This window comes from Cetorhinus maximus, chromosome 7, assembly GCF_964194155.1.
Source record: "Cetorhinus maximus chromosome 7, sCetMax3.hap1.1, whole genome shotgun sequence".
Lineage (NCBI taxonomy): Eukaryota > Metazoa > Chordata > Chondrichthyes > Lamniformes > Cetorhinidae > Cetorhinus > Cetorhinus maximus.
Window position 1 is genome coordinate 43,909,326 of NC_135885.1, and position 25,959 is coordinate 43,935,284.

At 41.4% G+C, this 25,959-nt stretch overlaps 1 protein-coding gene across 3 annotated transcripts in view; it reads left to right on the top strand.

Annotated features, from left to right (window-relative positions):
• atp8a2 (ATPase phospholipid transporting 8A2) overlaps positions 1-25,959 on the top strand; it is a 624,855-nt gene that overhangs the window by 178,520 nt on the left and 420,376 nt on the right. For all 3 annotated transcript variants that reach the window (XM_078545400.1, XM_078545401.1, XM_078545402.1), the window contains 2 exons: positions 8,322-8,433; positions 18,786-18,951. In XM_078545400.1, the coding sequence (XP_078401526.1) occupies positions 8,322-8,433; positions 18,786-18,951 (278 nt within the window). The remainder of the gene's footprint in view (positions 1-8,321; positions 8,434-18,785; positions 18,952-25,959) is intronic.

Genomic DNA, 25,959 nt, shown 5'->3' on the forward strand with positions numbered 1-25,959 from the left:
CATGCTCTTTATTTATGCTTCTCTCTCTTCAATCTGTGAATTCCATTGCTCTGTATGTCTTTGGAACTTTACTTTTCCTATAATATAAAAATCTTTCATGTTGCCAATGTGGTCAGTACCTTTGGGGAAAATAAACACACTGCTTGGCCTTGCTTATCACTCCTTTGAAATCCAAACAACCCCTTCACTAATCTAAAAATGCAAATTTCCTTCACACCCTACATGCTAAGACCTCATCCATGTTCACTCATTAGCATTTCAAATGCCTTTCACCCCTAACTACTTTTGATAATTTTAAACTTGCAGTCTATCTGACTCTAATTCAATTAAATCAGCTACACAGACAACAATCCACATACACACCCATAAACGTACTTTACAATAAACCACAATAATATAATGAAAAAAATGTTTGTTTCATGACACACTGACCAAGCAAGTAGGAGGTATTTGAGAAATTCTGGCTAAATTATTCCCCCTCCTCCCTTTGCCAGTTATGAAGCTTATCCCACATATGGCCATTCAGTAGAAGAGCAGTGGCAACGTCCACCATAGGACAATTAAAGCAAGCTTAACTCTGATCATTTTAGAATTTCCTTAAAAAGTACAAAATAATAGGAATCTGTTCTTAAAATGCTAAGAATCATCAAAATTCTTAATTTTACAAAACACTGCCAAATTCCATTAAAATGGATACAATAGGCCTATTGTAATGCTTTCTTTGGAAACTATGCAACAATGTATGCTTTCGGAAGATTGTGTTGATGGGTGATTTTATTTGCTTCTTTATTCGTGATGGCACCACACATTAATAATTACACCTTTAAGCATCATAATTGGTAGACACTGTTTTGCCTTTAATTTTTGATTTTGATCATATTGTTATAGTAGTAAATGTGGTATTGCGGGATTTTAGTGCTGTCATTTCAAATCTGAGCTATTCTTCATAAGACATGTGGTTAAGAACTTTAATTTTTCTCCTTTTATTTCATTTGTTCATTCAATTTCATGTATGGCTAAGTTTAACGGGAATTCATCGAAGTTTATCATGAGAGGTTGACTAAATTTATAATTGATTCAACTCCTTATTTTTCATTTAACTTTCTTTGTTCTGTCCCTCCCTCTCCTGCAGCTTTTAATGATTGAACACACTGTTCTCCTCTCTGTTCTTCAGTTGAATGGGACTTGGGTCCAGTCTTGCATATCAAGTTTTCCTTGCCCATTTCCCCTTCCTCATCTAGATTTCCCTCAGTGACATTATCCAAAATTATGATGTGAGATTGCACGTGTACACTACCATCACCCAACTCTACCTCTCCATCGCCTCTCAATCTTTCCACAGCACTTTTGTTGTCATTCAGCCCTGGGTGAGCTGCAGTTTTCTTCATTCAAACATTGGGAAGACTAAATCTATCATCTTTGACCCTCATCACCAGCCTCATGGCTAATATCTCAGGTTGAGACTGATTGTTCCCGCCCTCAGCATCCGATTTGACCCTGATATGCATTTCCCGCCCCATACCCACTCCATCACAAAGTCTGCCGACTTTCACTTTTGCAACATTGCCTGTCTTCACTATTCCCTAAGTCCATCTGCTGCCAAAATTAGCCTGCAGCCCAGACTGATACTCTGGGGAAACATTAACTCTGTTTCTCTCTCCATAGATGCTGCTAGACCTGCTCAGTTTTTCCAGCATTTTCTATTTTTAATTCAGATTTCCAGCATCTGCTTTTATTTTAATGCTCTGGGGACATGGGTTCAAATCCCACATTGGCAGCTGGTAGAATGTAAATACAATTAATAAATCTGGAATGAAAAGCTATTCTCAGTGACCATAAAACCATGTAGATTGTCATAAAAACCCATCTGGTTCACTAACGTCCTTTAGGGAAGGAAATCTTGCAGACATGGGAACACCACCACTTGCAAGTTCCCTTCTAAGCCACACACCATCCTGGCTTGGAACCATATTGTTGTTACTTCACTGTTGCTGAGTCACAATCCTGGAACTCCCTTCCTAACAGCATTGTGGTGTAACTACACCACATTGACTGGAGTGGTTCAAGAAGGTGTCTCATTAACACCTTCTCAAGGGCAATTAGGGATGGGCAATCCCACACCCTCAAAGTGTAAGTTAAAAAAACAATGCTCTTTTGTGTCTGTCACTTCCAGACTTGACTGTTCCAATGCTTTCCTGGATGCAATCCGATCCTCCACCCTGATGAACTTCGACCCTGCTGCATATACCCCAATGAGCATCAAATCTTTCTCCCCTATCACTGTGCAAGCTGACCTACATTGGTTCCAATGCCCCAGAGCCTTCAATTTTGAATTCTCATCTTTAAGTTGAAATCCATTCATGACCTTGCCCCTCCAGATCTTTATAGCCTGATGATAAATTTGCAGTTATCCAAATCTGGCCTCAGGCATCCCCTGTTCCCTCCCACCCCTATTGGTAGTGATTCTTTTGGTCATCTAGGGTTAAAGTTCTGGAATCCCTAAACCTCTTTTCCTCTCTATCTTTAAGGAAGAAGAGTATGTATCTATGAAATACTTTATCATGACTTCAGAACATCCCAAAGCTACTTAAGCAAATTAAGTACGTTTGAAGTAGTGTTGTAATGTAGGGAAAGCATAGCAACCAATTTGTGTGCACAAACTGTAATGAGATAACTGACCAATTCAACTGTTTTGGTGGTGTTCAGTCAGGATAAATTTACTGGTGTTACAATCCTGTTAGGAACTATTAATGTTTAAAGAGAAATCAGAATACCCTGTTATAAACTGACAGAACTATACCTTAAGATTTCACATGTTTAAACAAAAACAAACAATATTGTGTATGAAAGTTAAATAAAGAAACAACGATTGACACTATAGCTTGTAATTACTTATACTATGAACTTAGTTCTACTTTTTACTTGCCCCCAAAAATTTCCTTTCTACAATACAAACATTCACTTCTTTAGGGACCATCCCACAAGGCATGCCACAGTCCTCTGGAATTCATTTTAATTCTCCTCAGTGTTCCAACTATTCTCCGAGGCAATATTTTATGGGGGTTCTTCTGTTAGCTTTTTGGCTAAGCGACCATCCAACTTTTATTTAATACCTCATAACTGTGGACGCTTCAGGCCCTTGCTCTGGTTGCCAGCAGATACCCAACCGCTTTTTCACAGCTTCCAAGCTAATTCTACTGATTGCTTTCTGCCACAAGCCTCTCTGAGGTAAACTGTAGATTTCTTCCTCCAGCTGCAAACTAGGCAAATCTTCCAGCTACTTTTTCCCTTAAAAATCCAAACTAAGCTTGATCCCACCCACATTCCACATGGTGAACAATGAAATTAGTACTTTCTCAGTTTAAAGTTCAGGCCTGACTAATGATCATCATCTGTTGGCTCTCTTAATTAAGTGAGATGCAATCTACACCAAAGCAAAACTGTAATTTCCTGCTTTCTGAGCAAACACCCAGTTAACTTAAACAAAAGAACCTCCTGCCCCTATAGATTATCTTTATGACAACATGGCATGCTTTGCGAATGGTCTCAAAAAAAACCTAATTATTTTACATTCAACACAACTCTTTGATTTTGATATCAATAATTTATATTTCTATTTCTAGCGGATTAATTGCCCTCTTTCCAGACTAGTTCCGCTAAGAGGTCCAGAGATGGGTCACCCATTGTTTAAGTATCTTTTCACTATCAACTCTGACCCTGTAAGAAGAACACAGGTTAATTAAACCAAGGCTTGTTTGATTTCTTTTTACATTATGGTTGTTTATCAGTTTCTTAACAGGCTTTTCCGTTTATCTTACATTTAACCCTTCAATTCCTCAAACTAAAAGTTATATTCTGAAACATTATTATTATAAACAAGATTTATTTTCTTTATCCTTTCATGGAATGTGAGGACATCGCTGGCAAGGCCAGCATTTGTTGCCCATCCTTAATTGCCCTTGAATTGAGTGGCTTGCTAGGCCATTTCAGAGGGCAGTTAAGAGTTAACCACGTTGCTGTGGATCTGGAGTCACATGTAGGCCAGACCAGGTAAGGATGGCAGATTTCCTTTCTGAAAGGACATTAGTGAACCAGATGGGTTTTTACAACAATCGATAATGGTTTCATGGTCGCTATTACTGAGACTAGCTTTAAATTACAGATTTATTAACTGAATATAAATTCCATCAGCTCCCTTGTCCCCCAGAGAATTAGCCTGGGCCTCTGGATTACTAGACCAATGACATTACCACTACGCCACCGTCTCTTCAGTATTTGGAACACTAAGACATCATGAGAACAATCCTGCTCTTCGTTGAATCCTGTCATGCGATCTTTTATATTCACCTGAGAGGTATAGTCGCTCAAAAGGTGGCATCCTCAACAGTGCAACACTCCCTTCAGTACTGCATTGAAGTGCCAATTGAGGTTTTGTGCTTAAGAACTGGAATGGTCCTTGAATCCACAATACTGTGACTCAGTAGTAAGAGTGCTACTACTGAGACAAGGCTGTCAATCTCTGATCAATCTTTTACGGGCATACGAACATACAAATTAGGAGCAGGAGTAGGCCACTCGGCCCTTTGAGCCTGCTCTGCCATTCATTAAGATTGTGGCTGATCTGATTTTAACCTCAACTCCACATTCCCACCTATCCCTGGTAACCTTTAACCCCATTGTTTGCCAAGAGTCTATCCACCTCTGCCTTAAAAATATTCAAAGACTCTGCCTCCACCGCCTTTTGAGGAAGAGTGTTCCAAAGACTCACGACCCTCTGAGAGAAATAATTTCTCCTCATCTCTGTGTTAACTGGGCAAACCCTTATTTTTAAACAGTGACCCCCCAGCTCTTGATTCTCCCACAAAAGGAAACATCCTTTCCACATCCACCCTGTCAAGTCTCCTCAGAATCTTGTATGTTTCAATCAAGTTGCCTCTTCTAAACTCCAGTGGACACAAGTCTACCCTGTCCAGCCTTTCCTCAAACGACAACCCGCCCAATCCAGGTATTAGTCTAGTAAATTTTCTCTGAACTGTTTCCAAAGCATTTACATCCTTCCTTAAATAAGAAGACCTATACTGTACATAGTGTTCTAGATGTGGCCTGAAAAATGCCCTGTATAACTGAAGCACAACCTCCCTACTCTTGCATTCAATTCCCCTTGCACTAAACAATAACATTTTATTTGCTTTCCTGATTAGTTGCTGAACCTGCTTACCAGCCTTTTGCAATTTATGCGCAAGACACCTGGATCCCTCTGCATCTCAGAACTCTGCAATCTCTACCATTTAAATAATACAATTCTTTTGTATTCTTCCTGCCAAAATGGACAAGTTCACATTGGCCCACATTATACTACATTTGCCAGATCTTTGCCCACTCACCTAACCTATCTATATTCTTTTGTAGCCTCCTTAAGTCCCCTTTACAACTTAGTTTCTTACCTATCTTTGTATCATCAGCAAATTTAGCAACCATACCTTCAGTCCCTTCATCTAAGTCATTTATATAAATTGTAAAAGGTTGAGGCCCCAGCACTGATCCCTGTGGCAAACCACTCAGTACATCTTGCCAACCAGAAAATGACCCACCTATGCCTGCTCTCGGTTTCCTGTTTGCTTTCATTTTCCACAATAACCTTTGATGTGGCACCTTATCAAATGCCTTCTAAAAGTCCAAGTACAGTGCATCCACTCATTCCCCTTTATCCACAGCGCATTACTTTTCAACGAACTCCAATAAGTTGGTTAAACATGATTTCCCTTTCATAAAACCATGTTGATTCTCATGCTGATTACCATGAATTTATCTAAGAGCTTTGTTAAAATGTCTTAATAATAGCTTCTGACATTTTCCCTATGACAGATGTTAAACAGGCCTATAATTTCCTGCTATCAGTCTCTCTTGTTTTTTGAATAAAGGAGTTACACTTGCTATTTTCCAATCAAATGGAACCTACCTTGAATCTAGGGAATTTTGGAAAATTAAAACCAATGCATCAACTATCTCAGTAGCCATTTCTTTTAAGTCACTAGGATGAAATCCATCAGGACCCGGGGACTTGTCAACCCACATTCCAACAATTTGCTAAGTACTACATCCCTGGTGATTGTAATTTTCTTGAGACCATTCATCCCTCCTGGGACGTTATTTATCCTCTATAGTGAAGACCGACGCAAAATACTTGTTTACTTCATCTGCCATCTTTTTATTTTCCATTAGTAATTCCCCAGATTTGCTTACTATAGGATCAGTGCTCACTTCATTAACTCTTTTTAAAATATCTGTAGAAACTCTTACCATCTGCCTTTATGTTGCTAGCTAGCTTTCTCTCGGTACTCTAATTTTTCCCTCCTTAACAATCTTTTAGTCATTTTTGCTGTTCTTTACGTTCTATCCAATCTTCTGACCTGCCACCCATCTTTGCGCAATTATATGCTTTTTCTTTATATTTGATACTATTTTTAACTTTTTTATTTAACCATGGATGGTGAGTCCTCCCCTTGGAATTAGTTTTTCTCGTTGGAATGTATCTATCCTGTGTGTTCTGCAATATCCCATTAAATGCCCACTACCCCACTACTGCATTTCTATTAATCTATTCCTTAATCTAAATTGCCAGTTCACTTTAGCTAGCTCTGGTTTCATGCCCTCATAATTACCCTTATTTAAGCTTAAAATATTTGTCTTAGACTCATTCTTCTCTCCCTCAAACTGAATGTAAAAGTCAATCATATTATGATCACCACTACCTAGGGGTGCCTTCACTATGAGGTCATTAATTAATCCTATCTCGTTGGTCAATACCAGGCCTAGTATAGCCTGCTCTCTAGTTGATGCCATAACGTGCTGCTCTAAGCAACAATCCCATAAAACATTCTGTGAATTCCTCATTTATGCTACCTCTGTCCACCTGATTTTTCTAGTCTATATGTAGGTTAAAATCTCCCATGATAACAACCATACCCTTCTGACAATCTCCCATTATTTCTTCCTTGATACCCCGTCCTACCATGTGGTTATTGTTAGGTGACCTGTACACCACTCCCACAAGTGACTTCTTGCCTTTATCATTCCTCATCTCTACCCAAACCACCAGTTTCCTGAACTTAGGTCATCCCCCTCTATGCTAATATCATCTTTAATTAACAGAGCCACCCCTCCATCTTCTCCTAGCTTCCTGTCCTTCCTAAATGTCATATACACTTCAATATTCAAGTCTCAATCTATGTTATCCTGCAGCCATCTCTCTGTAATGACTATTAGATCATACTTGTTTATCTCAATTTACACTACCGGTTCATCAATTTTCTTTCAAATGCAACGTGCATTCAGGTTTAGAGCCTTAAGTTTTGTCCTTTTATTATTTTTCTAACATGTAGCCTTATCTGTTGATGTACTCTTAGATTTGTACTCTCTGTCCCTTCCTGTCATGGTCTGTTTGTCATTTCTCACATTCATACCTTCCTCTCTGGCCTTGTCTCTACTCTTTGATTAACCATATCTTCTCAAATTTGATCCCTTGTCCCGCTATTTAGTTTAAAGCCCCCTCTGCTTCCCTTTTACTCACCCCTCCTATTATTTCCTCCTCAAATTTTTGTCTGATTGTGTTCCTGTCATTGCCTTGGGATGTTTATTTCCATTAAAAATGCTATTTAAGTTGACGTATTGTTCATCTAGTTTGATTTTGAGAGACCATACCCTATTCTTTTGTCTAGAGGATGGACAAGCACGCTAAGTCCAAGGGCACTTGGGATCTGATCACTGCAGGGTAATGTCTAATTTCCACCCATTTTCTTCTGAAAGTGTGGTTGATTTTTATGTGGAAAATTTTGCTACCGAAGACTCAAATCCTCCTGCTTTATTGTATGGCTCATCAGAGTATTCAGCCAACTGCTGCCCTGCTGCCTGTAAATAAGTGCATTCTCTAAGTCTTGCATTCCATTTGGTCAATTTTAATTTGGATCTTTTCCCATTGATCACAGAGATCCTTATACTTGTCGCTGCATTTTCCCTGAGTAGTAATTGCAAAGACTACTTGATGGGTGTCATTGGTGGACAAGAGTAGTGCTCCCTGTAATTTGGGATGCATCTGCTGGAAGCATTGGAAGAAACTCCTGACCATTGAGGCTGTCTTATTCTCATGATGACCAGCCTTGAAATATAATTTTTCAAATGTTCTGCCATATCATAAGCACATATGTTTGTGGCCTTGGAGTTTACATCATTAAAGTTACAGATTTGAATTGAATAGCTGTGCATTTGTGTAGTGTACAGTGTTCAGATTTGAGTATAAAATTGTTATCATTATCCTGCTGCAGTCCTGTTCCTGTGGGACCTGATCAAATTCTGTTGAGAGGAGCACAGCTGAGGAACACGCAATGGATTCAAGGCCTTGTGGTCTATACTGGACATGACACTAAACTAGTGCAGGTTGTTATCTTATTTTCTTGTTTTTATTTCATTAATTGTGTAATTATCTCTTGTATTTACTTTTTGAAGTTTATTGATGAAAACACCTTTTCCAAATCTCATGGTTGCATCTGAACAGAATAGAATTTTTGAAAATATTACACTGGTTGATTTATTGTTAAATTTTTTTTTCATCATGGCTCCTCGTTAACTGCATAATCTAGTCATTGGGACAGATTTTCCTGTTTAAATCAATGGTGAATCACTGCTGACCATTATTTATGTGCCAATTTCCGCCATGAACAGTTAAATGCAAAAGTCCAGACGTTGCTGTCTGAAATATCCCACTCCTCAAAAACGTCCCGAAATTGGCATCTCAGCATCTGATTTACCATTCAAAAGCATTGAACATATGTTGAAATATATTGTAAACACGTATATTGTGTTTAACAAAATGAAGTTCCTGTACTTACCTCATAGATGCAGCTAGACTCACCATAAAAGTTAGGGCTTGTTCATTCCAGCGTAAATACTCTTTAATGGCATGGTAAGTCTTAAATACTGCTATGCACTGAAAATGAATTTTTACAAGTGTGAAATCTCATTGCTTCAGGTTTAAAAAATAATATTTTTGTTTTTTTTGTTTCTTTTATCTCTCTCAATCCAATATTTCTTTTTCCTCTCTCTTTTGCTTTTTTTAAACCTTTGAATTCAACATTCTGACTTATACCAAAACAAAAACAGAAACAGAAATACCTGGAAAAACTCAGCAGGTCTGGCAGCATCGGCGGAGAAGAGCACAGTTGACGTTTCGAGTCCTCGTGACCCTTCAACAGAGACCTCTGTTGAAGGGTCATGAGGACTCGAAATGTCAACTGTGCTCTTCTCCGCCGATGCTGCCAGACCTGCTGAGTTTTTCCAGGTATTTCTGTTTCTGTTTTTGTTTTGGATTTCCAGCATCCGCGGTTCTTTGCTTTTATTTCTGACTTATACCACCTGATTCAGACTGCATTGCTCATTAAGATAAGAAAGTAAGAAAAAGGAGTAGGCCATACGCTTTTCCAGCCTGCTTCGTCATTCTGTAGATCATGCCAAATCTTCAATCTCAATTCCAGTTTCCTACCTGATATCCATATCTCTTGACTCCCTTAGAATCCAAGAATCTATTGATCTCAGCCTTGAATACATTCAACAACTGAGCATCCACAATCCTCTGGGGTAGAATTCCAACACTTCATAACTCATTGAGTGAAGAAGTTTCTCATCATCTCAGTTCTGAATTGCCAATCCCTTATCCTGAGATTGTGAGCCCTTGTTCTAGATGGGGAATTGCCTCTCAACATCAACCCTCTCAGAATCTTATGTTTCAATGAGATTTCTTTTTCATTCTTAACTCCAGGGAGTATAGGCCCACCCAACTCAGTATCTCCTTATAGACAACCCTCTCATTTCAGGAATCAATCCAGTGAAACTATATTGAACCCTCTCTAAGGTAAGCATTTTCATGCTTAGGTACAGAGACCAAACCTGTATGCAGTGCTCCAAGTGTAGTCTCACGAAAGCCCTGTAGAGTTGCAACAAGACTTCCTTACTCTTGCACTCTGAATCCCTTAAAACAAAGACCAATATACTATTTGCCTTCTTAATTGCGAGATGCACTAGCATGTTAACTTTTTCATGTACAAGGACATCCAAATCCCTCTAAACACCAACATTTAAAAATATCCCAACATTTAAAAAATATTCTGTTTTCTATTCTTCCTACCAAAGTGCTTAAGCTCACACTTCCCCACATCTGCCATCTTCTTGTCCACTAGTTCAACCTATGTTTGAGGCAAGGTTCACATCCACCAGTTGGAAAACCAGTGGGAGCCCCACATTGAACATTTTCAGGAGGCCCGAAGCAATTTTGTGACAATCAGGCACTTAACTGATTAACGAATTAATTAACAGTCACTAGTCTGTAGAATTCTCTTCCCCAGAGAGCAGTGGAGGCTGAACCATTGAATATGTTCAAGGCTGAGTTTGCTAGATTTTTGATCAGCAAAGGATTCAAGGGTTATGAGGGACAGACAGGAAAGTGGAGTTGATCAGATCAGCCATGATCCTATCGAATGGTGGAGCAGGCTCAAGAAGCCGAATGCCATACTCCCGCTCTTAATTCATATGTTCATTGGGCATCCTGTGGAATCAGTCCCCTTTCAGGGTGAAAATCCTGACCCTGAAAGCTGGCAGCCAATCAGAGGCCAGTAGCTCTCCAGTATGAGTGGGAATGGTGGCCACTGCCGGTATTGCACTGGGGCCTTCACCAGGGATCACTGATGGATCCATGGAGAAAGGTCAGTGGAGCAGGAAGGAGGTAACAGGGAAGGGGTGGGGGTGCATGCTAGAGAGGGGGTCAACAATAAGGGCGGTGCTTTCCCAAGGGGTCTCCCTTCCTGATGCCAGGTCCCTTGTTCAGGCACAGATATGTGAGTACAAGGGACCTCCCTCATTTAGGCCATAGGCAAGCCCTGAAGGGCTTGCTGTCCAGTTGCCCCATTTGGCAAGCTCCCCGCTGGTCGCTGATAGAATTCAAGTTGGCATGATGAGGCCCTTGTGACTCTTAAGTGTGTAAATAAGGGCCTCAATTGGCTTCCGGGTGGGAAGGCTGCCTTCCCTCTTCCCATCCAAAGCTGGATCAGAGGGGCTCGGGAAGGTGGCGGGGTGTCCATCCTACACCCTCCCTCCTGCCTGATCAAACGGCCCTCCCCTCACCTCTGAACTCGCCTCAGAGGTGAGGGGAGGGGTGGTGTGGCAGGGGTCATAAAATTCTGCCCCTTGTGTCCTCCTCACGGCTTGTTTTATATCATCAGCAAACTTGAATATATTGTACTCGACCCCTTCATCTAAGCCATTCATATAGATTGGGTTGAATGGCCGCCTCGTACCAGAAAATTTCAATGTATTTAGCTGACGCTGCAACACTGATTCTTGCAACACCCCATCAAAGGTTCTTCAGTCTGATTAGTTAAGGAGATACACAGTTGTTCACAGCCCTGTCCGCACAGGTCCCAGATGCTCTGTATAGGGTGCTGTGATTTTTGGCTGTTGACTGACAGGAGCTTGCCATACTAAAGCTCAAACCTGTGGGAAAATCTGGTCTCCCACCCAGTCAGCGTTATTCATTCGCTGCTCATAACAAAATCTGGCCCAATATAATACTGGTTTTTGAGGAAATATTTCTACATTCATGTTGCAAACTATTCCTTCATACTTGGACATGCAACAGGCGAAATTGTCCTTTCGTTCTTGGTCCTAAAGCTGTCAGCATGTGAACAAAATGTATTAGCTAATAATGGTGCCAGTGTGCCAATTTTGTATGTAACAGAGTCAATGCACTGTCGCTGGTCAGCATAGTTTTAGTGATCGCCCACAAATTTAAAGCAATCCCTTAAATGGAGGGAAAACAATGAAAGATCAGGTTGGATTCTTTGAATCCTGTGTTGTGTGCACATGTAATGTGATGTAATTCCCTTGTACGATGTGATAAATGTTCTAGAATTCAACCCTACATCTCTTCAGTGCTGCCCACTTGATAGTTTGCGAGTCAGTTAACCTGCTGCTGGAGTAACAGTTTCACTGGAGGGAGAAGAATATGTGATACAAGTACAATGCACAGAGACACTTAGGCATGTTATGGGAAATAAAAGCACTTGTTGCACAGACATCATAACTCACTTGAGTCTGTGAGAGAAGTTTAGGTGAGAAATAATTTCAGGTTTTATTATGAAATATATGTTATTACCTCTAGGAAATTTTGTTATTTGTTTGAGGCTGAGAAAATTGAAATGATCAAATCTTTAAATCACTTAGTAAGATGTGTTATAATACTTCAGTCTTAAAAACTGAGATGAATTTTGAGATATTCTTTAAACTCTGTGGAATCTGTTTTGATTTGGTCCAGTATGAGCTTTGCTTTAATTATACATGGTCCTGTAACATTTTTTAGGGCTTTCATCAGATATTTCTCTCCTGCTTCAGTGTCAAAGACCATTCCACAAGTGAATACTCAGTCCATATGAATTGAGAAACTTCACCATTTGCGCAATACCTGGGAATATAAGAATCACCAGGGAAGTCAACAGAGACATTGTAGTTTGTTCGCTGAACACAAATCCTTTCATGCTTTCCTAATCTTTGGGTAGTGGAAGAACAGATATGCTATTAGAGAGTCTATTGTTGGAGCTGCACTCATCCAGGCAAGTGGAAAGTATTCCAGCATATTTCTGACATGTGCCTTCCAGATGATGGATAGGCTTTGAGGAGTCAAGAGGTGTGTTACTCTCTGTTTCCAGCCTCCAACCTGTTCTTGTAGCCACTGTATCTATATAACTAGTCTAGTTAAGTTTCTGGTCAATGGTAACCCCCAGGATATTGATGGTGGGGGATTCATCGATGGTAATGCCTTTGAATGTAAAGGGGAGATGGTTAGATTCTCTCTTGTTGATGGCCATTGTCTGCTACTTGTGTGGAAACGTTACCTGCCACTTATCAGATCAATCCTGAATATTGCCCAGGCCTTGCTGCATATGGACATGGACTGCTTCAGTATCTGAGGAGACACGAATGGTGCTGAACATTGTGCAATCATCAGTGTACATCCCCACTTCTGAACATGTGATGGAGGGAAGGTCATTGATGAAGTAGTCAAAGATGGTTGGGCCCAGGACACTACCCTGAGGAACTTCAGCAATGCCCTAGGCTGAGACAATTAGCTTAAAGCAATCATAGCCATCTTCCTTTGTGTTAGGCATGACTCCAATTAATGGAGAGTTTTTTCCCTTGATTCCCATCAGCTATCGTAGCAAATGCTTCCTTTGCCCTCAAAAGCTCTTAACTTTCATTGTCAAAGCCTGTTCAAGTCTTGAATGCAGCACTTATATCTGGGGAAACTGTTCTAAGACATCTCTCGCACTTTTGTACAGGAAACTTTTACTTCTTTAACCTTTGATGCCATGCAGTCAGGACCTTGCTCCTTTTCCTGCCTATTTTAGTTGAAAAAATGACTCCTCAGTTCAGGCAGATATGTTTTCTCATTGATCCTCAATCAGCACAAGAGAATGGTTATGTCATACATTTCAGTGTCGTTGAGCCACCAGAAGCAGGCTTCTTGTCACTGTGAATCCGATCATCTCATCTAGATTTACCTTAAACTGAACCATTTGTAATAAAATAGCATAATGGATTTGAAAGTGTTCAACACATGTTTTTTTTCTGTTTCTTGCTGTGGAAAATCAATGATTAATGTTATCCTGTAGTCGAATGGATGAGACGGAAATTCTACATCAGGAGTCATAGGTGCAGGCCTGTGTTCCACCATCTCACTCAGTAACACTACCATTCAGAGCTCTTTGCTGATTTTATATTGAGTACAGGTTACCGTGAAGCATGCAGATTATTTTTCATAGCACACTTGGAGAGTATTCATTGATGATTCAAGCTGTTGAGCTAGAAAAGAGCAATTTATAGCAAATCTTCCAAAATGCCCTCAATATGTCACATCTGAAATGCTCTGTCTAGACCGTTTACAATGTCAACAGCACTGAAAAGATGTATTTTAAATGGAATTGGTATACATTTATAATCTAAACTTGGACCAGGCACATAAGCAGTAATCAGAGTGCATTCCATTTTTGACATTCTTAGTTATATCATGGACACAGAATCACAAAGACACCTTCAGCTTTTCCGGAAAAGGAAACCCATAACCTGTGTGATGGGCTATTACTGTATGAATACAGTCTAAAATTCTTTTCTGCATTATTTTAGGAGACATAATTCCATTAATTATAAACATGTTAATAGCTGTGAAATAAACAGATTAAATTTTATATGCTGGTATCCCTTAGAATAATTTAAAGGTTATATTTCTTTCCCACCCCCCACTGGTTAATGGAATCTGCAGTTTTTGCCTTTGTTTAATTCTTTCACAGATGTGGGTGTCGCTGGCTAGGCCAGCATTTATTGCCCATCCCCAATTGCACTTGAAAAGGTGATGGTGAGCTGCCGCCTTGAACCGCTGCAGTCCATGTGGTGTAGGTACACCCACAGTGTTGTTAGAAAGGGAGTTCCTGGATTTTGACCCAGCGACAGTGAAGGAATGATGATATAGTGCCAAGTTAAGATGGTGTGTGGCTTGGAGGGGAAGTTGCAGGTGTTAGTGTTCCTGTGCACCTCCTGCCCTTGTCCTTCTAGGTGGTAGAGGCTGTGGGTTTGGAAGGTGCTGTTGGTGAGTTGCAGCAGCGCGGCTTGTAGATGGTGCACACTGCTGCCACTGTTCGTTGGTGGTGGAGGGACTTAATGCTTAAGGTGGTGATTGGGGTGCCAATCAAGCAGGCTGCTTTGCCTTGGATAGTATCGAGCTTCTTGAGTGTTGTTGAAACTGCACTCATCCAGGCAAATGGACAATATTCCATCATACTCCTGATTTGTGCCTTGTAGATGGTGGACAGGCTTTGGGGAGTCAGGAGGTGAGTTACTCACCACAGAATTCCAAGCCTCTGACCTGCTCTTGTAGCCTCAGTATTTACATGGCTGGTCCAGTTCAGTTTCTGGTCAGTGATAAAATGGAAAGCCCTAGGATGTTATTGGTGGGAAATTCGGTCATGGTAATGCTATTGAATGTCAAGGAGAGATGGTTAGATTCTCTCTTGTTGGCGATAATTATTGCCCGGCACTTGTGTGGTGTGATTGTTATTTGCCACTTATCACCCAAGCCTGAATATTGTTCAGTTCTTGCTGCATATGGACACAGACTACTCCAATATCTGAGGAGTCGCGAATGGTGCTGTATATTGTGCAATCATCAATGAACATCCTCACTTCTGACCTTATGATGGAGGGATGATCATTGATGAAGCACCTGAAGATAGCTGGGCCCAGGGCACTGGCCGAGGAATTTGTGCAGTAGTGTCCCAGGACTGAGATAATTGATATCCAGCAACCACAACCATCTTCCATTATCCTCAATGTGACTCTAACCAGTAGAGAGTTTTCCCCTTGATTCCCATTGACTTCAGTTTTGCTAGGGCTCCTTGTTACCACACACAGTCAAATGCTGCTTTAATGTCAATGACAGACACTTTCACCTCACCTCTGGAGTTCAACTGTCGTCCATGTTTGGTCCAAGGCTGTAATGAAGTCAGGTGCTGAGTGGCCCTGGCGGAACCCAAACTGAGCGTCAATGAACAGATAATTGCTGAGCAAGTGCCACTTGATAGCGCTGTCGATGACACCTTCCATCACTTGGCTGATGATCGAGAGTGGATTGATGGGGCAATAATTAGCCAGGTTGGATTTGCCCTGCTTTTTGTGGACAGGTCTTACCTGGGCAATTTTCCACATTGCCGGGTAGATGCCAGTGTTGTAGCTGTACTGGAACAGTTTGGCTAGGTGTGTGGCAAGTTCTGGAGCACAAGTCTTTAGTGCTATTGCTGGAATGTTGTCAGGGCCCATAGCCTTTTCAGTATCCAGTGCCTTCAGCATGAAGTGAATCAAATTGGCTGAAGACTGGCATCTGTGATGCTGGGGACCTCAGGAGGAGGCTGAGATCCTCAAGAGGAGGATGAGATGGATCATCCAACCAGCACTTTGGCTGAAGGTGGTTCAGCCTGGTCCTTTGGTCTGATGTGCTGGGCTCTCCTATCATTGAGAATGGAAATATTTGTGGAGCCTCCCCCTCCTGTTAGTTGTCTAATTATCCACCGCCGTTCATGAGTAGATGTGGCAGGCATGCAGAGCTTAGATCAGATCAGTTGGTTGTGGGATCACTTAGCTCTGTCTGTTGAATGCTGAGTCTGTTGTTTTGCTTGCAAGTAGCCCTGTGTTGTAGGTTCACCAAGTTGATACCTCATTTTTAAGTATGCCCGGTGCTGCTCCTGGCATGCCCTCCTGCATTGTTAATCGAACCAGGGTTCACTCAAGGCTTGATGGTAATGGTAGAGTGGGGATATGCCAGGCCGTGAGGTGACATATTGTGTTGTATTCAGTTCTGCTGCTGCTGAGGGTCACAGTACCTCATGGATACCCAGTTTTGATCTTGGTCAGTAGTGGTCCCCCACCCAGAGTACATTCTGTGCCCTTGCCACCCTCAGTGCTTCCTCCAAGTGGTGTTCAACATGGAGGAGTACTGATCCATCAGCTGAGGGGGGCCGGTAGGTGGTAATCACCAGGGGGTTTCCTTAGCTTTGTTTGACCTGATGCCATGATAATGGGTCCGGAGTCAATGTTGCGGACTCCCGAGGTATCTCCTTCCCAACTGTATACCACTGTGCCGCCACCTCTGATGGGGTTGGCCTGCTGGTGGGATAGGACACACCTAGAGATGGCGATGGTGGTGTCTGGGACATTGTGAGGTATGATTCACTGAATATGACTATGTCAGGACTGCTTGACTAGTCTGTGGGACAGCCCCCAGATGTTAGTAAGGAGGGCTTTGCAGGATCAATAGGGCTGGGTTTGCCATTGTCATTTCCGTGCCTAAGCTGATGCAAGAGAAGTCTGTCAGGTTTCATTCCTTTTTGTGGACTTTGTGGCAGTTTGATACAACTGATTGGTTTGCTGGGCCATTTCAGTGGGCATTTAAGAGTGAACCATATTACCTGGTCTGGAGTAACCAGATAAGGACAGCAGGTTTCCTTCCCTAAAGGGCAATAGTTAACCAGGTGGGCTTTTATAATGATCAACAATGGTTTCATGGTACTTGTACAGAGACTAGCTTTTAATTCCAGATTTATTAATTGAATTTAAGTTCCACCAGCTGCTGTGGTGAGATTTGAACCCGTGTGCCCAGAGCATTAGCCTGGACCTCTGGATTACCAGCCCAGTGACATTACCACTGCACCACCACCTCTTCCTAAAGCAACTTTATCAGATAATACTTGCATATTTTAATTGAAAATAAATACAATATAAACTGAACAAGTTGCAAAATTATGATTCAAGGTTTGTACACAAAATTGTTCCTCTTAAAGGCTGATAATGCTTAACACACGAGTGCATTTGAGCTAGTCAAAGCTTTGTGTCTGTGGTCATGCTTATGTATGATGATGCTGACTAGAATCCACTTTTTTATTAATTTTTCTTTCTCTGATTAGATGTGGTAGTTACCATTGACATCGCAGTTTAAAAAAATTAGGTGATTGTAACAGTTGGTAGTTTACGGAATATCTAAATAACTCCTTGAGATAACATTACTGTCACTGTGAGATATGCTGAAGCAACAACTATGGATGTTTGATGTTAGTGCTATCACTGACTTAAATGTCCTGTTATTAAAAAAATTAAAAATTAAAATTGGTACATTCTGATTAGAACTTTTTCCAAAACCTTTGTCTGCAAGAATCAGAATTTGCTGCAGCTTATTTTTTTAATCAAAATATCCTGTAGATAATGAATAAATATGTACAACCAGTGTACATTGAAGATAGAAAAGAGTATTAATAAAGTTTAATGTGGCTTTACTCAATGTAGTATAAGATTGAAATGATAAACACCCTTATAATGCCAGTTAATGCTGAGAAATATGAAAATAAATATAAACGAATTTAATGGAAGTATTATCATCTGTTAGTTCTACCAAAGTTATATTGGATACAGTGGTAGGGTGCAGCCTCATGTTCTCAATACAATAAAACATTACCCTACTGCCTAATGCTTTGGTGGTTGAGTAATTAAGAAAGGAGTCATATTGCAGACCCTATTATATAGACCTGGAGCTTGATTGGTGAGTGAAGAGTGTGAGGAATAAGACGAACTTCAATGCTTGGGTTTGATCCAACAATTCTCTAAAGATTTGTGAAAATAAAATTGTTTTGTGATGTGAATATTGAAGTATACAGGCATCATTTGCTCATAATGTCATATGTACAGAAATTTGAGCTCATGCTTCACAACTTTGCCGCTGATTTGGGATTCATGTTATACCTGTGGATTTTGTTTTAAAATACCTTTATTTTGAAGACTTTTTAAATGTTAGACTTTCTGAGACCAAATTTCATTTTGCCAGGTTCAGACAGAGTATCATGTGTCTATAATCCATTGGTTTTATCAACATGCGTAGCAAAATTGAGGAGTGCAAATTCATAGATTTGCAGAATAGTGAGGGAAGGGTAAATGTTTTATTGCCTGAAGTTTATAATTTTGGTCTATTTAGGTTGTTGGATATTACATAGGTGTATGTTAAAGAACTTTCAATTTGCCAAAAGATTTGAATGATTTTTAAAAATCTGTTAGCCATGGAGCATGAATTACAAAATGGGAAGCATTATAAATTTTCAAAAGTTTGATAATGCATAAATTATTTTTGTTTGGTGTGTTTTCTCAAAATTCAGAATTCTACTAAGGCACCATTGAAGAGATCCAACGTTGAAAGAGTTACAAATGTACAGATCCTGGTTCTCTTCTGCATTCTAGTGGCCATGGCTTTGGTGAGCGCTGCAGGTGCTGAGATTTGGAACAAGAAACACGCTGATTCAAACTGGTACCTGAGGTCAATTGGTAAGAATTATATTTACCATCAAAATTTCCCAGCCACAGCATAAGCATTAGTTTGAAAGTACAATATTATTCTCTAATCACCATATCCAGTAACTTTCTAAAATGTTGAAATAACATTCACTGATGCAAAGTACCTCCACTTGGGTTTCTGTAGAACTCAACTCTGAACCATGTTGCCAGTATATTTTAAGTTCACTTATGCCCTAATTATTTTCCAATATTTAGCAAATGCAAGAAGATACAAGATAAAATATATCTAAATGTGGAGAAAATTAAAGCATGCTGAAAATCTGCTTTTATAAGGCAAGAGTTTAGATTTTATGTTACCAGTGATGTTGTTAGAATGGAATGCTTTTAGACCCAAATGAAAGTATGCAATTTACACCCAATTTTGTAAGGTCAGCTCAATTGGTACAGCTTTCAGGTACAGATTTGGATGGATCCAAGAAGCATCAGTTCAAGTTAATTTTAAGACAATAGAGAATATAACAATAAGGTGATAAAAATGCTGAGACATTGGAGAGTCACAAAGGAAAGTAAATCCACTGCCTTCCTTTAGAAAGCTGAAGTAGCAGGGGACTGAGAAGAGACGGATAAAATTGAAAGCAAAAAAGACCAAATGCTGGGCAGCTATTCAAATAAAACCAGGTAGATCACCCAACATCAAGTTAGGCATCATTTTCTGATAAGACAAGGCACACCCTATTCAGTCAATCCTATAAAGTCCTCCCCATTTACACTGGGAGACTTTAGCCAAAATTAGGAGAGCTTTCCCACAAACTATTCAACTAACAGCTTGACTTAATCATGCTCAAAGAATCATATCACACAATCAATGTTCCAGACTCCTTCATCACTATCCCTATGTCCTGTCTCACTGACAGGACAGATGCACCAGAGTTAATGCCACAGTGGTATCAATCAGGAGGGAGTGATGGTGGGAGTCCTTAACATTGACTCTGGACCCTATGAAATCTGATCACATCAAGTCAAACCTGGGCAAGAAAACCCTCTGTTAGTCACCACTTGGAAAAAGCACAGACGGTAGAAAGAGCACAGAATGTACTCCAAGTGAGGGACTTCAATGTCCATCACCAAGAGTGGTTCAGTAGCACCAAGTGACCAGGTCACTGCTGACCAAGTCCTGAAGGGCATAGCTGCTGGACTAGGCTTGCGGGGTAATTGGTGAGAGAACTGACACAAGGGAAAAACCTATTTGACCTCATCCTCAACAATCCACCTGTCACATGGCAGCATTGGTGGGAGTGACCACCGCACAATCCTTGTGGGAAAATTTCCATCGTCACCTTCCATTATGTTGTATGACACGACCAGGGTACTAACTGGGATACATTGAGAACAGATCTAACAGCTCAGAACTGGGCTTCTGTAAGGTGCTGTGGGTCATCATCAGTAGCAGAATTGTACTCCACATTCTGTAATCTCATGGCCCAGCATACCTCCTCACTATACCATTGCAACCAAGCCAGGGGCCACCTTGGCTCAATGAAGAGTATAAAAAAGCATGCCATGAGCAGCACTAGACATAGTTAAAAATGAGGTGCCAACCTGGTGAAGCTACAACACAGGACAACGTGCACACTAAACAGCAAATGCAGCATGTTATAGGCAGAGCTAAACGATCCCACAACTAAAAGGTCAGGTCAAAGCTCTGCAATCCTGCAGCATCCAGTCATGAATGGTGGTGAACAATTAACAGCTAACAGGAAGTGGAGGCTCCATGATTATTCCCATCCTCAATGATGGCAGAGCCCATCACATGAGTGCAAAAGACAAGGTTCAAGCTTTTGCAACCATCTTCATCCATAAGTGCCAAGTGGATGATCCACTTTGGCCTCATCCTGAGGTCGCCAACATCAGATTCCAGTCTTCAGCCAATTTGGTTCACTCCATGTGATATTGAAAAATGGCCGAATGTACCGGTTACAGCTAAGGTTATGGGTCCTGAAAACATCTGGCTTTTATTGAAGCTCTGTGCTCCAGAACTAGCTGCACCCCTATGCAAGCTGTTCCAGTACAGCTACAACATTGGCATCTACCAATAAAGTGGAAAATTATCCAGGTATGTCCAGTTCACAAAAAACGTAGGACCCATCAAGTTGTCTAATTATTGCCCATCACCCTACTGTCAATCATCAGCAAAATGATGGAAGGTGTCATTGGCCATACTATCAAGCAGCACTTACTCACTGATAATCTGTCACCAATAATCAGTTTGGCTTCTGCCATCACCATTTAGCTAGAGATATAATTACTGCCTTGGTCAACATGGACAAAGCTGAACCTCCGAGTTGAGGTGAGAGTGACTGCCCTCGACATCAAGGCACCAATCAACTGAGTGTTGCAGCAAGAACTCCTAGTAAAATTGGAATCAAGGGGAAAACTCTCCACTAGAAGGAATCAAAGCTAGCACAAAGGAAGATGGCTGTGTTTGTTGGAGGCCAATCATTTCATTGCTGGAGAAGTTCCCCAGTGCAGTGTCCTAGGCCCAACCATCTTCAGCTGTTTCATCAATGTCCTTTTCTCCATCATTAGATCAGAATTGGGGATGCTTGCTTATGATTGCATAGTGCTTAGTTCCACCAAATGCTTCCTGTGAATCAATATTTTTCTTTCTAAAAATAGAGCACTGCAGGAAAACAATGAGGCAACCAACTTTTGCAGTGAATGTAGTGGTTATAATGTAGTTTGTTGTCTACGCCAGTTCGTGAAACAATCGCAGAAACATCAGCATTCTGCAAAGAGGCTGGATTAAATTTCAGACCACAACTCACCATCGTTACTTGATGTGCTGCATTGGTGATTGAAGCAGATAAAAGAGCTTTGCTTCTGCATTCCCACCAATCCAAACTTGAAAGGGAAAATACTGCAGATGCTGAAAATCTGAAATAAAAACAGGAAATGTTGAAAATACTCCGTGGGTCTGGCAGCATTTGTGAAGAGAGAAGTAGAATTCACATTTCAGGCCTGTGACCTTTCATTAGAATCTACTAGGGTGAAGTAGGTTCATATCTGCTGATGTGGGTGTATGGGTATTGTGTGTGGACATAGAACATGTCCCATGCAGCTTGATCTGTCTGGCATCCTGGTATAGGAGATCATCTTCTGCCAAACAAGTGAGATGAGGACTTTCTTCGGTCAAGGCTTAGGCTATTGAAGCTCTGAAACTGAAAATAACATTCTTTTAATTATTTGAAATGAGAACATCACATCAGAAAATGGTTAACATGTACAGAAATGAAGTTAATTAGGCCGATTTTGTGGTCAGCAGCAAAATAATGGTACTTATCACTGGCCTTGAAGAAAGCTACCCACAAAGATTTAGTGAACTCTGTGGTGCGAATTTCCTCTTTCCCAATGTCAGTTTACAGGGAAGGTCTTGTGGCGCAGTAGTAATGTCCCTACTTCTGGGCCAGAAGCACCAGGCTCAAGTCCCCTGCCAGGACTTGTTGACCACAGAAGGAGTGTTCATGATGCAGTTCATCCTTCCACCACTTCCCAACTATTCCCCCAAAGGGAAAAAAGTGTGTGTGAAGGTGTGCTCAAAAAAAATGTCAGTTTGAATCTGCTGCCAAGTCAAAATTATCTCCAGGCATCCAGCAGCAGGGGCTTCATCAAGCAGAGTAAGCAGCCAAAGACGTTGAAGTATTCTCAGACAGCAAACCAGGAAGTATAAACCACTGAGATAAAAGCAAAAAACTGCGGATGCTGGAAATCCAAAACAAAAACAAAAATACCTGGAAAAACTCAACAGGTCTGGCAGCATCTGCGGAGAGGAACACAGTTAACGTTTTGAGTCTGAATGACCCTTCAACAGAACTAAGTAAAAATAGGTGAAATATAAGCTGGTTTAAGGGGGGGTGGGACAAGTAGAGCTGGATAGAGGGCCAGTGAAAGGTGGAGATAACCAAAAGATGTCACAGACAAAAGGGCAAAGAGATGTTGAAGGTGGTGATATTATCTAAGGAATGTGCTAATTAAGGGTAGAAAGCAGGACAAGCAAGGTACAGATAGCCCTAGTGGGGGTGAGGTGGGGTGAAGGAATCAAAGAAGGCTAAAAGGTAGAGATAAAACAATGGATGGAAATACATTTAAAAATAATGGGAAAAGAAAAATCTATATAAATTATTGGAAAAAAAAGGGGGGGGGGATCGGAAAGTGGGTGGGGACGGAGGAGAGAGTTCATGATCTAAAATTGTTGAACTCAATATTCAGTCCGGAAGGCTGTAAAGTGCCTAGTCGGAAGATGACATGCTGTTCCTCCAGTTTGTGTTGAGCTTCACTGGAACAATGCAGCAAGCCAAGGATGGACATGTTGGCATGAGAGCAGGGTGGAGTGTTGAAATGGCAAGCGACAGGGAGGTCTGGGTCATTCTTGCGGACAGACCGAAGGTGTTCTGCAAAGCGGTCACCCAGTCTGCGTTTGGTTTATCCAATGTAGAGGAACTCATTTCTTGCTATCTTGACTCCATTCTCTCTCCCCTTGTCCAGCCCCTTCCCACCTACATCTGTGATTCCTCTGACACCCTACATCATATCAACAATTTCCAGTTCCCTGGCCCCAACCGCCTCCTCTTCACCATGGACGCCCAATTGCACTACACCTCCATTCCCCACCGGGATGGTCTGATGGCTCTCCGCTTCTTCCTCGAACAGAGGCCCGAACAATCCCCATCTACCACTACTCTCCTCCGTCTGGCTGAACTTGTTCTCACACTGAACAATTTCTCCTTAAACTCCTCTCACTTCCTCCAAATAAAAGGTGTGGCTATGGGTACCCACATGGGCCCCAGCTATGCCTGTCTCTTTATGGGGTATGTGGAACATTCCTTGTTCTAGTCCTACTCCAGCCCCCTCCCACAACTCTTTCTCCGGTACATCGATGATTACTTCGGTGCTGCTTCATGCTCTCGTCTGGACCTGGAAAAATTTATTAATTTTGCTCCCAGTTTCCACCCCTCCATCATTTTCACATGGTCCATCTCTGACACTTCCCTTTCCTTCCTTGACCTCTCTGTCTCAATTTCTGATAATAGACTGTCCACCAATATCCATTACAAGCCTACCAACTCCCACTGCTACCTCGACTACAGCTCCTCACACCCCGCTTCCTGTAAGGACTCCATCCCATTCTCTCAGTTCCTTCGCCTCCGTCGCATCTGTTCTGATGCCACTTTCAAAAACAGTTCCTCTGACATGTCTTCCTTCTTCCTTAACCGAGGTTTTCCACCCACGGTGGTTGACAGGGCCCTCAACTGTGTCCGGCCCATCTCCCGTGCATCTGCCCTCACACCTTCTTCTCCCTCCCAGAAACATGATAGGGTCCCCCTTGTCCTCACTTATCACCCCACCAGCCTCCACATTCAAAGGATCATCCTCCCCCATTTCTGCCAACTCCAGCATGATGCCACCACCAAACAAATCTTCCCTTCACCCCCCTGGCGGCATTCCATAGGGATCGTTCCCTCCGGGACACCCTGGTCCACTCCTCCATCACTGCCGACACCTCAACTCCCTCCCACGGCACCTTCCCATGCAACCGCAGAAGGTGCAACACCTGCCCCTTTACTTCCCCTCTCCTCACCGTCCAAGGGCCCAAACACTCCTTTCAAGTGAAGCAGCATTTCACTTGCACTTCCCTCAATTTAGTCTACTGCATTCGTTGCTCCCAATGCGGTTTCCTTTACATTGGAGAGACCAAAAGCAGACTGGGTGACCGCTTTGCAGAACACCTTCGGTCTGCCTGCAAGCATGACCCAGACCTCCCTGTCGCTTGCCATTTCAACACTCCACCCTGCTCTCATGCCAACATGTCCGTCCTTGGCTTGCTGCATTCCAGTGAAGCTCAACGCAAACTGGAGGAACAGCACCTCATCTTCCGACTAGACACTTTACAGCCTTCCGGACTGAATATTGAGTTCAACAATTTTAGATCATGAACTCTCTCCTCCATCCCCACCCCGTTTCCGATCCCCCCCCCACTTTTTTTCCAATAATTTATATAGGTTTTTCTTTTCCCACCTATTTCCATTATTTCTAAATGTATTTCCATCCATTGTTTTATCTCTACCTTTTAGCCTTTTTTGATTCCTTCACCCCACCTCACCCCGACTAGGGCTATTTGTACCTTGTTTGTCCTGCTTTCTACCCTTAATTAGCACATTCCTTAGATAATATCACCACCTTCAACACCTCTTTACCCTTTTGTCTGTGACATCTTTTGGTTATCTCCACCTATCACTGGCCCTCTATCCAGCTCTACTTGTCCCCCCCCCCCCTTAAACCAGCTTATATTTCACCCCTCTTTTTTTACTTAGTTCTGTTGAAGGGTCATTCGGACTCGAAACATTAACTGTGTTCCTCTCCGCAGATGCTGCCAGACCTGCTGAGTTTTTCCAGGTATTTTTGTTTTTGTTTAGTATAAACCGCTGAATTCCCTCACTTAATTTTTAAATTTGTAGATAGCAAAATAAATGGAACATATACATGGGATTAAGGTAGAAGCTAAAATACTTTAAAAAAATAAATACATGGGTTTTTTAAATCAGAATCGAGAAATTTAATTTTAAAAATTGCTCTTTTGAGGCCGATATGGCTGTTTAGCAGTATTTCTGAACTTTATATTTCATTAATAACTCAGTTACTTCACATTCAACTAGGTATAACTTTTCAAAGCGATTTTACAGCGAGCATAACAATGGAAGCTGTCATCAGTGATTTCAAGTTGATTAGCATTCTGGGGGTCCACAACAGCACACCCTCTGAAGAAGTGTACAATTGCTGTCAGCAGCTTCTGTATTAACCACACATAAGCAGACTCCAGAAGTTGCAGTCAGTTTCAGACGATAATGATGACATTTCACCATTGTTACTAACGCAAAATTTGGGTTGATATTGTTTCTGGCTTGATTTAAAGTATTGGAAAAATTTTCTGAGAAACATGAATGTGAGGGAATGCTAAAGCCTAACTTTTGGTGGCATTTTAAA